Source organism: Nicotiana attenuata, chromosome 9 (genome assembly GCF_001879085.1).
Source record: "Nicotiana attenuata strain UT chromosome 9, NIATTr2, whole genome shotgun sequence".
NCBI lineage: Eukaryota > Viridiplantae > Streptophyta > Magnoliopsida > Solanales > Solanaceae > Nicotiana > Nicotiana attenuata.
The window spans coordinates 39,131,848-39,145,377 of record NC_031997.1 but is presented as its reverse complement, the minus strand read 5'-3'; the positions used below and the strand labels follow the sequence as shown (position 1 = coordinate 39,145,377).

The 13,530-nt window shown below is 37.7% G+C and overlaps 1 protein-coding gene across 1 annotated transcript; it reads right to left on the bottom strand.

Annotated features, from left to right (window-relative positions):
* Positions 415 to 12,995, bottom strand: LOC109232282. The gene is made up of 11 exons (XM_019397991.1): positions 12,281 to 12,995; positions 6,972 to 7,236; positions 6,622 to 6,766; positions 5,780 to 6,473; positions 5,243 to 5,672; positions 4,982 to 5,163; positions 3,940 to 4,099; positions 3,003 to 3,230; positions 2,572 to 2,922; positions 1,291 to 1,392; positions 415 to 967 (listed from the first exon to the last, which is right to left on the bottom strand). The coding sequence occupies exons 1-11, from the start codon at positions 12,805 to 12,807 to the stop codon at positions 698 to 700; spliced, it is 3,354 nt and encodes a 1,117-aa protein (XP_019253536.1). The 5' UTR covers positions 12,808 to 12,995; the 3' UTR covers positions 415 to 697.

Below are 13,530 nucleotides of genomic sequence, written 5' to 3'. Positions count from 1 at the left end.
TGGTCAAGCTTTTAAAAACTGCTTCTAAGTGTATTTTTCTCAAAAATTCTTTTCAAAAAAAATGTTTTTGAAGAAAAACTACTTTTTTTGACTTCTCCAAAACTGCTTCGGTTTTTCCTCAAAAGCACTCTTTTTCTTCCAACAGCTTGACCAAACACTTCAAACTTTAAAAAAAAAAAAAAAAGCTTTCTTTGAAGAAAAAAAAAGTACTTCTGACATTGGAGAAGCTCGGCCAAACACGCTATAAATCAATAACTTCAATAGTAAGAAAATTCAATATGAATAGAAAAAGTCAATGGGACAACAGAGAGCGCTACATGCGAATCAGCTTTATGAGGGAGAGCTTATCGATGACGAAAAAGACCCCAATTTGTAAGCAAATTTAGAAACACGTCCATTTTGGTGCCATTCGAGAAGTATAAACTGGAATAGTTTCATAATTATCAATTGGGGAAAGGAATACATTAAATGGCAACAAGTATATAGAACTACAAGCTGGAAAAGGAATAGGAAAATGATAGAAAACTATCATAGTGTCTCGAATAAGACCATGAGGTTCTCTAATTGAAGCGAGGCTAAGGAACATGTTACATTGCTCAATGGGGGCCACAGACCCAAATATTGGGTCCTAACTCCAAATAATCTAATGCTAGTCTACAACATTCTAAGTCTACAAAACTTTTGGGGAAGATCAATATCATCTGATGGACTTTGATCCTTCTTCTTTACTGAGAGAGTTAGCACAGGTAAGCAAGAGATTGTAGAGGTTCTCTGCTGTGGGGCGGTCGTCTGGATCCTTCTCGGTACACCAACGGTAAATAGAAACGAGAAATCTCAGGATATGGGATTCAGATTGTTGCTTGTCTAGGTCGGAGCCAGAACAAGACTTTGCTAGATCCTCCAGCTCTGCTTTGGAGGATGTGGCCATTACCTCTAGCTCTTCAGGTAGTTGTGGCCGATTACCCACCTGCGTGGGTCAAGAAGAATTGCATTTGTTTTCATACCGTTTTAAGCAAATTCCAACAAACCACTATCAAATATGCAAAAGATCTTCTTATGCAGAAAGTTCTCATGATCGAAAGCAATAGCGAGAGGAAAACTATGACACGCATGAAATATCCAATGACCGGGGAGGTACTAGAACCGTAAGCATTGAGTTTTAGCAAACAAGGCAGGCAGTAATAAAAAATTGTGAGGGGAATCATCATAAAATGGTACTTGCAGCAGATTAGGTACTCATCATGCTATTTAGAACATTACTACATTAAAGGTTAGAGATCAAGGCAATACCTGAAGAGAATTGTGGATATCTAATTCAGATAACTCTGAGTAAGGAAGTTGCAGCGTTAACAACTCCAGGAGGACGCACCCAAAGGACCAAATATCAACACCCTATATCAAAAGCAAGACAAGTAAAAACCTAGTTCGGAAGACTTTGAAGATATTTAAAGCAGATCTGCAGTTAAACATGCCAGACGAAATTCTTACTTCACCCATCTATTGAATTTTTTTTGGGGGGTGTAAAGGGTAAAATTATTTTCCACCCGCCCTCTGCTGACATTTTTTGGACATTAGCCCCAAAATTTTGGGTATCCTAGGGCGTCATAACTATCCAACAACACCTACTGAAAACGGGAAAGTGAGAAGTCAAAGCTAGAAGAACCTTTTTATTTTCCAAGTAACCCGTCTAACCCAGACTTGAAGACCTTTACAATTTCAAGAGCAAGAGAAGAGAAATATCCAACCCTAAGAACCTCTCTCCCCTTTTGACACAAGATGCATCTTCTGAGATGCTCTGATGCTATAATCTCTCAAAAAACAAACAAAATTATCCTCCATCTCCAAATTAAATTTAAGTATCAAAAAGTGGCTAGATGAGTCAAGGAAACCAAGAATTGCAAGTGGAAATTTGAATGTGTTGATGAATACATAATCATTACTCTTCAATCTTAGCAGTGCAACAAGAGAGCAGACAGAATACGTCCTCCTTTGCTTTTAAAAAAGATATGTTAATTTCTCAAGGAAGCATGAGATTGAGCACAGAAATTAGATGCTTAGAAGACGGAGATAAAAGAGCTGAATTTTGATAGAGGAATGAGTGATATATCAGTTCTTAGCAGACAAATGCATATCTTTTTAGAGGTGATAGGTTCTTGGCGGTGTTGAATGGTTTCAACCAAGGGTGGAAATCAGTAAAACAAGAAAAACAAATAGTCATCTTTTAGCAAATCAGTGCACAAAGTGGCAGAAAGTTGGTCGTCGGTACTAGAGAATTCAAAGATTGGATTCTAAATTCAAGGATGGTGATTGCAAGGTGTCATTCCCAAGACAAAGTAGGTAGCTTTGGAGAAAGGAAAGACTAGAATCTATCTCAAGAATTTGACAAAGAAGATTAGCCAAAAAAGGAAGGGAAAGTGTAAAAAAAGTGACAATTGCATTTGCAAATTAATTTTATCTCAAGATAAGAGAAAAGAAAGGAAAGCATGCAGAAGTCATGAAACAAGAGATGCCAGGAAAGGTGTATTTATTTCTTGTTCTCTGAGGTGCAAAAGCACTGCACGAGAAACTTACCAAACCATAGATGTTGCGCTTATTCATAGCCTGAAACACCTCAGGAGCCATCCAACGAGGTGTACCAACACAAACATCAGGTGGAGGAATTCCAGCATGGGCAATGCAGCAAGTATGTAAGTAAGAACGAAGGGGAATTGCCATATCAAAGTCACATAGCTTTACTGTAGGGGTACCGTCAGCTCTCTTCTTATCCACATCTATTAGGATGTTTTCACTTTTTATATCACGATGTATGATATGCCTAGAATGCAGCTCTGTCAATGCACTTGCCACATCTCGAGCAATAAATACCGACAGCTCAACTGGAAGACGCTTCTCACCAGCATTAGATAGCTTATCAACATATTTCTGTAAGTTAACGACAAGAAAGCAAAATGAGCAGAATAAAGACAGTCAGGTGCGAAAAGAATTTTAAGGAGAACATATACCTTTAGTGAACCCCCTTTTATGTGCTCCATGAAAATAGCAGACTGCAAAGTACGACATTCTGAACTGCCATCTGATGAAGGAGCCCATCTTGAAGATATTTGATGACCATAATATTTGACAATGCATGAACTGTTTAAGACACCCAACACCCTAACTTCTCCAATGCATTTAAACTCAAAATTCTTAATCTCATCCGTGGAGGACCTGGATACCTCTAAAGTCCGCACCTGCAGCAGCAAAAATGTTTGATCAATCAACTAAACCTCAACCTTAAATTAGTCGGGACCGATTATATGAATCCTTCATATCCTTTCTGCTCAAATCAGGTTAATTTTAATAGAAAAGAATGGATAAAAATGTTCAACTATGTCTCGTCAATAAAGATGTTACCATAGTAAAATTCCCACAGCTATTGATATAATAAGTGTCACTAACCAAGTTTTTTGAGCACAGAGCACATAAATGCAAAATATGCAAAATGAAAAGAACAAGCCTGCAAAATAGTGGATCCAAGCAAAACAACAAAATAAACTCAAAAACAAACTTGCTTTTCTTCTTATATAAATCCAAACCAGATCAGAAGCATACGACCAGGTACACTAGTAAAGTACAGTTGACAATGGAAAGTACAATGAAGCGAGAAAAATCATTTTCTAGTTTGCTCTTTATTTTTCAGGAGGGTCAATACATTTACATGCTTCTATCCACCCCTCAAAGAATAGAATAGTTAGAATGCTTTGTTTAAGCAACAATCACTTGACTTTCAGACAAAAGAAGTTCCAAGTTAAGTGGAGAAATAAACTAAGTACAACAAAAGGAAAATACTACTCAGCATATGATAGATATGATACAGTTTGAACTTGGAACTCGGAATAAGAACTTAGGGATGTTTCATAATCACAAACAGAGAGGTTTAAAAGCAGTCAGGAAACACACCTTTGCCACAGTCTCAAGCGATCCGAATTTACACTGGACGAGGGTTGAGGAAGGAGCTTTATCGATTTCATCAGAACCGGATAGAGAAGGATAAGAACTAACTTGACCAGGAATACCATCTGGCACAACAGGAACATTTATCCGGCTCAATGGCACATACCTAAAAAAACAGCAAGCTCAGTGATCTAAGAGAAATATCAGCAATCTATCATAATCATCCTTTTACCAACGGTTTCTGCACAGGATATATTTGCATATGAGACCATCAAAGCCAGAAAAGCCGAAAACATTTGTTCATGAGACTTTGATCTGTTTGTTTTGGGTGGACAAATAACTTCTGATCAGTAAATTAAGTGATATTCAATAATTTCATAAACGAATTACGTAATTCTTTTGTAGCAGCAGTTAGTTGTCAGAACTAAAATTAATTTTCCAGGAAGCCAAACAATGATTATGAATAATGAAACTAATATATTCAGTGGCTAAAATAATGCAAAGGGCTAAATTGGATATCAATGACTATCGCCAAAAAACTTTTAAATGGTGAGTTTTTTGGGGGAGTAAGTCTTAAATGATGAGATACAGTTCCCAACTGACCACAGCCCAAGACCCATTCTTGTACACCAGAATCCATTTTCTATCAGACGAGTTAAAAATGTAGGAACCCGAGATTGATATTTTGCCAAAGTAGACTCCATAGAAAAGCAGAATGAATAGAATCTAATGATGGCAACAGTCAACACTCAACCTACTATTACACAGCAATCACAAATTTGCTCTATACAAAGTAAATTATTCACCACAGAATACAGCAGGGGGAAAAATACAGGGAGAGAATGTGCTTGCTATTAACTTTTAGAACCTAGGGCAACTAGAGTTTTGGTAACAGAAACTACTCAAGAAAATGGTTATTTTCACTCCAAAATAACCAATAACCACACTGTCTAGATCGTCAATGCAAGATCCTAATACACATGTAGTCATGTAAATCCGTGTCGTGCCAGGAAATAAGTCATGAAGAAAGTATTGGAAAATTATTGACCTGCAAAAGTATTCTGGATCTGTCTCTTCTCTGATATCAAGGGGACGGCATGCATCCACTATCATTCGAACCCATGATTCACCCCTCTTTACCACAATCACGTTCCATGCATGTGGCGAAAAATCCAAATAACCCCTAACAAGCTCACAAGATATATGAGGTTCTATTCGGTCACACAGGTACTGGAGAAGACAAATGAAATTCATCAGTTCATAATAGCTAAGTACATCAGAAATAGAAACATATCTGATGACAAAATACCTTCATAAGCAAGGCCCTATGCCTACATACACCAAACTGCAAACTCCCAATAGGAACAACAATAGAATTTTGCCTTGATTTTATGGAGCTAAGTGCTTTCTCACAAAGATCAAGGAAAAGTATATCTCCTAAGCCACTAGGACTGTCTTTTGTGACTATGCTGGTAGTGTCATCATTTCCAGTGGGGCATGTGCAGACAAAAGGCTTGCTGTAGTTCGACCCAGATACTGTTTTCCTTGCCCCCTGAACAATAGTACTTTTATCGCTTCCACCAAAATGATCCGACACTAAAAGTGCAAGCAATGATGCAATTTGCAAGTTGTCTATAGCAACATGTTCTCTATCTCTGAACAAACCATTTATCTGCTTAAAATGAAGGATCAGTGCTTGAGCACGTAGAGCAATGGCATCCAGCATTTCATCTCTTTGCCTGAACAAATTAAATAAGAAATCCAAATGACTAGAAAGGCAAAGCATTCATTATACATAGTAGTCGAACGCCATGACTATGAATGGCATGCAGATGTGGGAGCTTACCTGTCAACTAAAATGACTTCCCGCGAATCAAGATGCAAATTCTGCTCATAACTCCTAAGCGACATAAAAGGCCGATCTCGTCCGGCGTCATAAAAGCCATCCGGTAAATAATCATTAATACCGCAGAAAGATATCATGCTGTATTTGCAGGATAAATCTGAATCATCTGTTGGTCTGCGGGTTTTGCATGGTTTTGGATTATCAATGACCCCATCGAGGTGCCTTTTCGATTTTGGAGGAACATTAGACACTTCGGGAGAGCTTTCCTCGACAACATCAGCAGCATGAGAAAGAGAACCTACTGAAGCATCACATTTTTTACAGCTACTATGACTATCTATGCTTGTCCCAATGGAGTCAGGAACACATGAACATCTTTCAACATAATGCTCCTCCTTTCTGCTATCTTCATCAACAACATTAGCTACCGAGTCTTTGCACTCAGCCTCTTCAGTCAGGAGTTCTTTATCATCAGCATCGTCATCCACTATGTTTGACGGGCCTTCCACCAGAGATTCATCAACTAGCACAGAATGTTTGCAGGTGACGCATTTTCTGCTGTTATTTAGTCGTTCTTGACGAGCTCTCTGTTGCAAATAATGCTGCCGCTTCCATCTCTTGGATTTTCGAGGCCGAAAACATCGATGAATGGGTGATGAGCCACATAAATGACCCGACGATGTGATAGAAGCTCCTACAAGATTAATAATTTACACATATCAGACTTCTCGAAGGTCAGTCCCTTCGGAACAAGAACTCTTCGAAGGGCAATATACAAGATACCAAGGAATCTGAATGTGCAGAAAGAGCACCACAAAAAGGAGAGGGAGATGAGAGTTCACCATTTTGCGAGTTCTCAGAGGTTTCCTGATCATAATCTTCAAGCACATCCATTTCAGACGATGAACTGGACAAATCTATGCAATTCCCCTCCAAATTGCAGCATACCCATGAAGGAATAGAACAACACCTAAGAAGCTTATTGTGCTTCAAGGAATTTCAACAAAGATAAATGGGTCAGAATAAGGTAATTATTATTAACCAAGTTACTTGACTAGACAATTGAGACAAATACATATCAGTCCTTTTTCCAGAGAAATGCACGAAATTTGTCAACAAAAAGGGAGAAGAAACTAGAGAAGAAGCCTATAAGAAATGTCCGAAAAGAAACTGTATTTTCAGTAACACATACCTGAAGATTGAGTCTCTGCAGATTATACATTGAAAGGAGATCAAGATTCTCCAAGGACGTCAATCTATTGTTAGAAAAGTCCAAATTCTCTAATCTTTGCAGAGAAGACAGCCCCGGAGGTACTTCAATCAACTTATTATTAGCAACTTTCAGTGACAGTAATGAGTTCAGATGAGTTATCTCAACAGGTAAATTCCTCATCTTATTGAATGAAAGATCTAGGTACTCCAAATTACTGAGACAGCCAATTTCTGGAGGCAGGTATCTGCATGAACAGCAAGGAACAATTGCATTATCATTGGAGAACAAAGATGAAAATGAGTGAATGTATTACAGATGTAACTGAATTTACTAGTTTATCAATCACAACTTTCAACCTCTAGCACTCAAAAGTAGCCCCTGCTTGTCAAAAGTGTCAGCAGAATGAAAATTAGCCTTTTAGACATTAAATGTGATTACATTTGTTTGGATGAAGAAGAAATCTTAAGATATCAGACCCCATTTAACAAAAATGTATCAAATGTTGAACAACATAGATATGTATTGTTATCTCAAGGCTGTGGCATAAGTGCACTAAATAAAGGAAGATCATAAAATACAAATCCTTCTTTTAAAAGAATGTCTATAAAATACAAATCCTAACACCTATTTCCAAGTCAAATCCTCCCTCCTGATCCAAAGAAGAATAATTTCCAACGGTAACAATATTAAGCAATTACATACAACTGCATAATTACATGGACTTCAGCAAAAGTTCATTTTACTGCTACTATCTATGGTACATGCTACTGTGATGGAAAGACGTGACAGCAACAGACTTGCACTTTTGAAGTGTGAAGTACATGGATAGGCAGTGTGCTCTACAGTGTTAAAAAAAGCGGGTGCTTCCTCGCTTTAAGCGAGAAGCGTCGCGGAGCGGAAGGCTGGTCGCTACTGCCAATAAAAGCGGCTCGTATGCATAAGCGACCGCTTCTCTCTAAAAAGCGAGAAGCGGTGAAGCGGAGCGGAGCGGAAGAAGCGGACGCTTTTTCAATTAAAAGACCCAAAGTCTTTTTTCAATTAAAAGACCCAAATCGCTGTTTCTGTTTTAGCACTTCTTCAGCAGCAAACTAGGGTTCTAAAAAACCAGCGATTTCTTCCTCACTTCAAGCAGCGATTTGTCAAGAAACTAGGGTTCTCTCTTCTTCTTCAACAGTACAACACAGCTTTCAACATGTATGTTCTTGCACTTTTTTATTTCATTCTTCTTCTTCTTCTTTTTCTTTTTCTTTCTAAACGTCCAAAAAGCGCCGAAATGCTGGCGAATTTTTTTCAGAAAAGTTCTGCCCAATTTCTGCCCAGTTTCTGCCCAATTTCTGCCCAATTATATATCTTTTATTCTTAGTTCTTATTGCCTTTCTTATGTGTTATGTAGTTGTTCTTTTAATGGCGACAAAAGAAGATAGGAAAGACCGGCTTGGGCTTGCTCTACAAGAGTTAGCGAGACCAACAAGATGACCATTAGATGTCTTTTTGTGATAAGATTACAAATGGAGGAATCTATCGTCTAAAAAGCGCATCTAATCGGTGGTGATCCAAATGGCGCATCTTGTCCTAAAGTTCCGGGGCATGTGAAGGAAGAATTGAAAGCAATACCTTCAAAAAAAAAGAAGAGAGTTAAAGACTCAAATGATTCATGAACAAGAACTGTATAATCTTGATGATGACAATGATGAAACAGAAGAAGGTGACGATGCCTCGTCTCTTCCACCAAAATCACAAAAGCGGGGAAGGATGCTTCAACCAATGTCTTCTAGTTGTGGATCTACTAGCAAGACCAAAGGTCCTATGGATTGTTACTTCCTGCAAAAATCTGGAGATAAGGGAGGAAAAAGTAGTAATCCTCAAGTTGATGCCAAAGCGATTTTGAGGGACCGTGCAGTTACCTGCTTTGCCCGGTGGATGTATGATGCAGGTCTTCCTTTTAACTGTGTTAATTATACTGACACTTTTGCTGCTTTTATTGAGGCCGTAGGCCAATATGGTCCAGGAATGAAGCCTCCAACTTATTATGAAGTTAGAGGGCCATATCTAAAAAAGGAGGTGGAAGAGGTGAACAAAATCGTGGAGGAGTACAAAGTAGAATGGAACAAGTTTGGTTGTTCCATTATGATGGATAAGTGGACGGCGAGAAATGAAAAAATGATCATCAATATCTTGGTGAATTCTCCTAAGGGAAGCCTGTTTCTTGAGTCCGTTGATGCAAGTGACTCTTCGACTGATTCAACCAAAATGTACTCCTTGTTCAAGAGTACAATAGACTCTATTGGAGCAGAAAATGTTGTTCAAGTTGTCACGGACGACGCCAGTGAAAATGTTAAAGCTGGTGATATGATGTCTGCTTGCTACCCGCATATCTATTGGACTCCGTGTGCAGCACATTCTGTTAATTTGATCTTCGATGATATTTTCAAGGAAAGACCCTTCAGTACTGTCTTTAATCAGGCAATTAGAGTGCATTCCTATATTGTTCAAAGGCCTTTGTTATTGAACATGATGAAGAGATTCACTAAACAAAGAAGCTTGGTGAAACCTGCAAAGACAAGATTTGCTATTGTTTTCTTAACTTTGCATAGGATGTATGAGCAAAAAAGCAATTTGAAGAAGTTGTTAGTTTCAGATGAGTACACTAGCAGTGCCTATGGAAGGGAAGAGAATCTGCAGATATTATACTTGCTCCTTCATTCTGGAACAATGTGGTTCATGCATTGAAGATTGGTGGTCCTTTAATTAAAGTGCTTCGTTTGGTAGATGGGGAGCAAAGGCCACCAATGGGCTACTTGTACGAAGTAATTGATAGGGCAAAGGAGGCTATTCAAGCCTCTTTTAATGATCAAAGAAAATACAAAAGAGTCTTTGAGATCATAGATAAAAAGTGGGATAGTAAGCTTCATAGCCCTTTGCATGCAGCTGGACTTGTTTTGAACCCGGAACTGTTTTATGACAATGAAGAGAGGATTCTAGGAGATGAACCTTTGTGGAATGGATACTATGAATGCATTGAGAAGTTGATACCTGAAGAATCCGTGCAAGATAAAATCACAGAGCAATTTAGTATTTATAGGAATGCTGAGCAACTTTTTGGAAAAAACATGGCCATTAGACAAAGAAAGACGAAGTCACCAGGTGAGCGAGTGCTTATATGTTGTTTTATAGTTAATAAGTTATTTCTTTATCAACATTATGTTTTGAAAATTTGTTCTACTTCTACCGTTGAATGGTGGAAGCAATATGGTCATTCCACTCCAGATTTACAAAAGTTTACCATCAAGGTTCTAAGTCTAACATGTAGCTCATCCGGGTGTGAAAGGAATTGGAGCGTGTTTGAACATGTAAGAACTAATAAGAAAGATTTAGTATATTGAGATAATTAAATTATATCTCAATTGTCCTAATCTTACTAATTACTTATTATTTGCAGATTCATACCAAAAAGAGGAACAAACTAACCTTGAAGCGTCTCAATGATCTAGTCTTCATTAAGTACAATAGAACATTGAGGCGTCGTTACAACGCTCGCAATGTAATTGATCCAATTAGTTTGGACAACATCGATGATGCTAATGAATGGCTAACTGGAGTCCTGAAAGATCATGCAGATGAAGAAGTATTTGAGGATACCTCTGATATCACTTGGGGTGATGTTGCAGAGGCGCGTGGAATTGGGGAGAGGATTTATGGTTTGAGGGGGAGTACCTCAACTTCAAGTTCACAGAGGAAGGGAAAACAGGCAGCTACTTTGTCCCTAGTTGATGAAGAAGATGAAGTTGAAAAAGATGACGAGCAATATAATAATGATAGTGGAATACAAGAATTTGACAATCTTGTAGAAGAATAGGATGCTCATTTTGTGCTTTAATGGATGATACTCTTTAGTTTTTTAATTGAAGTATTGAACATTTGCTATTTTGCTTACAATTACATGTGTTGTCTATGACGTATTTATTTTAAATTTTTTTTTTAAATTCCACTTCACTTAAAAAAAGCGAGCGCTTCGCTTCTCGCTTCTCGCTTTTCGTGAAATGGGGGTTGTCGCTTTTCCTCGCTTCACACTCTTCACAACACTGGTGCTCTATGTTGCCATACTTACTTCCCTTCTCTGTTTGTTCTATTGGAGCCCTATGAGTTCTTTTGTTTTTAACCACTATAACTTTAAAATTCTGTGTTGTACTCACATATGGGTTTTTCACATACACCTGCAACAACAACAACCCAGTAGAATCCCACTAGTGGGGTCTGGGCAGGGTAGAGTGTACGCAGACCTTACCCCTACCCCGGAGGGGTAGAGAGGCTGTTTCCAGGATCAAAATACTTTCCCAATGGATTTGTGCCAACCTCTTCAGCTGTCAGATTATGGAAGGTAGAATAAATAAGATAATTTTAACCTATCTAAGATGCACTATAGGATAAGAAATCCCAAAAATAAAAAATTAAAGAAAAACACAAATAAATAGATAAACAAAAAACTCTTTATGTGGATGGTAGGATTTATAAAACTCACCCTTCAACAAGGGTTAGTTATGCTATGCCTAATCCTAGTATCTCGTGCAATCTTATATGGCCCTAAGTAGAAACTGATACCCTTTAAGAAGTGTTAAACTCCTTCCAACCAACTTAAAATTGTTATGAGTCTTCTTACTCCTGATTAAGTAACTTCAATCGGTTGAAGTACCTATGCAGCACCAGCACAGAAAAAACAAATCATTATTTTCTCTTATTTCTCCAGCTGTATAACGGCATGCTAAAATTTGTTGATAAACCAGCCCATTTTCTTTTATGAATCATGCATAAAAACTAGGTTATCTAAGCGTACAAAACAAGTTCCAACTTTCGGGAAAATTGGTTTCCAGAATGAAATCAAAACCACTTTTCCTGCAAATACTTTTTCCCTATCTTTTCCCTCAGAGAAGACGGACACAATCCAATATCATGTCCTCCACCTACCTACTTGTCCTTGTATTAATGGAAATTTGGTTGGTCACTTATCCTGCTTATACTAGCAAGATGTCTAGCACTCGTGAAAACTCTAGCTTTAGCAATTTTCTTAAGGACTGAAAGATAATGAAAAGGTGTAGATGCAACCTAACCAACTCACATTAATACCAAAAGCATATGGCCTTGGTGCTCACATAAAAACATCATAGAATGGATTTAATGTTTATACATTGACAGTTTTAAGATTTTTTACATTATCAGGTGTAAAAAATTCACATTGTGAGTGTGTATGACATAAAATCCTAATAGAATAGTAAAAAACAAAAAGCTCTAACCTGATAGAAAAATGACAGACAGAGAGCTTAGTAAGACGTTTAAGACCAGTAATATCTCTTAAAAGAGGGAAAGCTGAAGGTCTAGAAGGAACTTTACAGAGCTCCAATTCTTTCAAACACTTGAGCTTATTCAAATCCAATCCACTCATCCCTGGCAATGACACTTTCACTTGCAAGCTCTCCAATTCAACCAAGTTCCTCAACTCTCCAATTGGGAACAAATTAACCTCATTCCCAAAGAATTTCAGTATCTTAACTTTCCCAAGTGCACCAATTGACTTAGGAATCAAATTAAATACATTCTTGTACATGTACAAACCCTCAACCTCCCCACCACCACCCTCTTCAACACCTTCTAATAATGGATAATCCAAACTTTTCCCAGAAATATCAAAACTTGAATCAAACCCACAAATATTTTTGCTTGAATTGTCCGCTAAACCCTTCAATTTTTCGCCTTTATCAGAATTTTCAACATCCTCCGATGTTGTGGCACTTTCAGTGCCTTCTGAATCTTTTTCACCCATATGGGTATAAAAAAAAATGTAGCTTTGTATATGAAAGAAAATTAATCAAAAACAAGAACCGCCGGTAAAAATAGAGAAGAACTGTGAAGAGAGGAAGAGAGGGACGGTCCCGTCGGTGGAGAAAGAGAAAGAGAAACCCTAGAATCTTGTGAGGAAGAAAAGGGACTAAAGAAGTGTTCTAAATAATTTAAAGTGGGTTTGACTGCTAATTCAAAAATTGACCGTTTTGGACCCCCGCTAGAAATTACGGGTAATGCAAATTGATCTAAACTCTAAAGTGAGTTTGCGTCAACAACATTATAAGAGAAGCTTCAAACAAAAAATTTGAGCAAGTTACCCTGCAAACATCACGTTGCAAACACCATGTTGCGGGTTAATAATAATTGCATATGTAACCATCTCATAGATGCATCTTATGTGGTATACATGGCAGGTGAATGGGCTCATATTCACCTTTGATATTTCCAGCATTCATGGAATTCAATCCCAATTTCAGTTGATCTAATAATTAAAAAGAACAAGCAACATAAGAGAATTCATAAAGAACTTTATAGTTCTTTAATATTTACCCATGTGAATTCTCTTTTATTTTTGCACATCATACTTGAATTGATATGGCTAAACCAATTATGCCAACTGAATAAATTATCAATATTGATAAACTTCATATTTACACCATGACGTGTGCAATTATCAATAAACTCCAAGTTTATTATGATATGG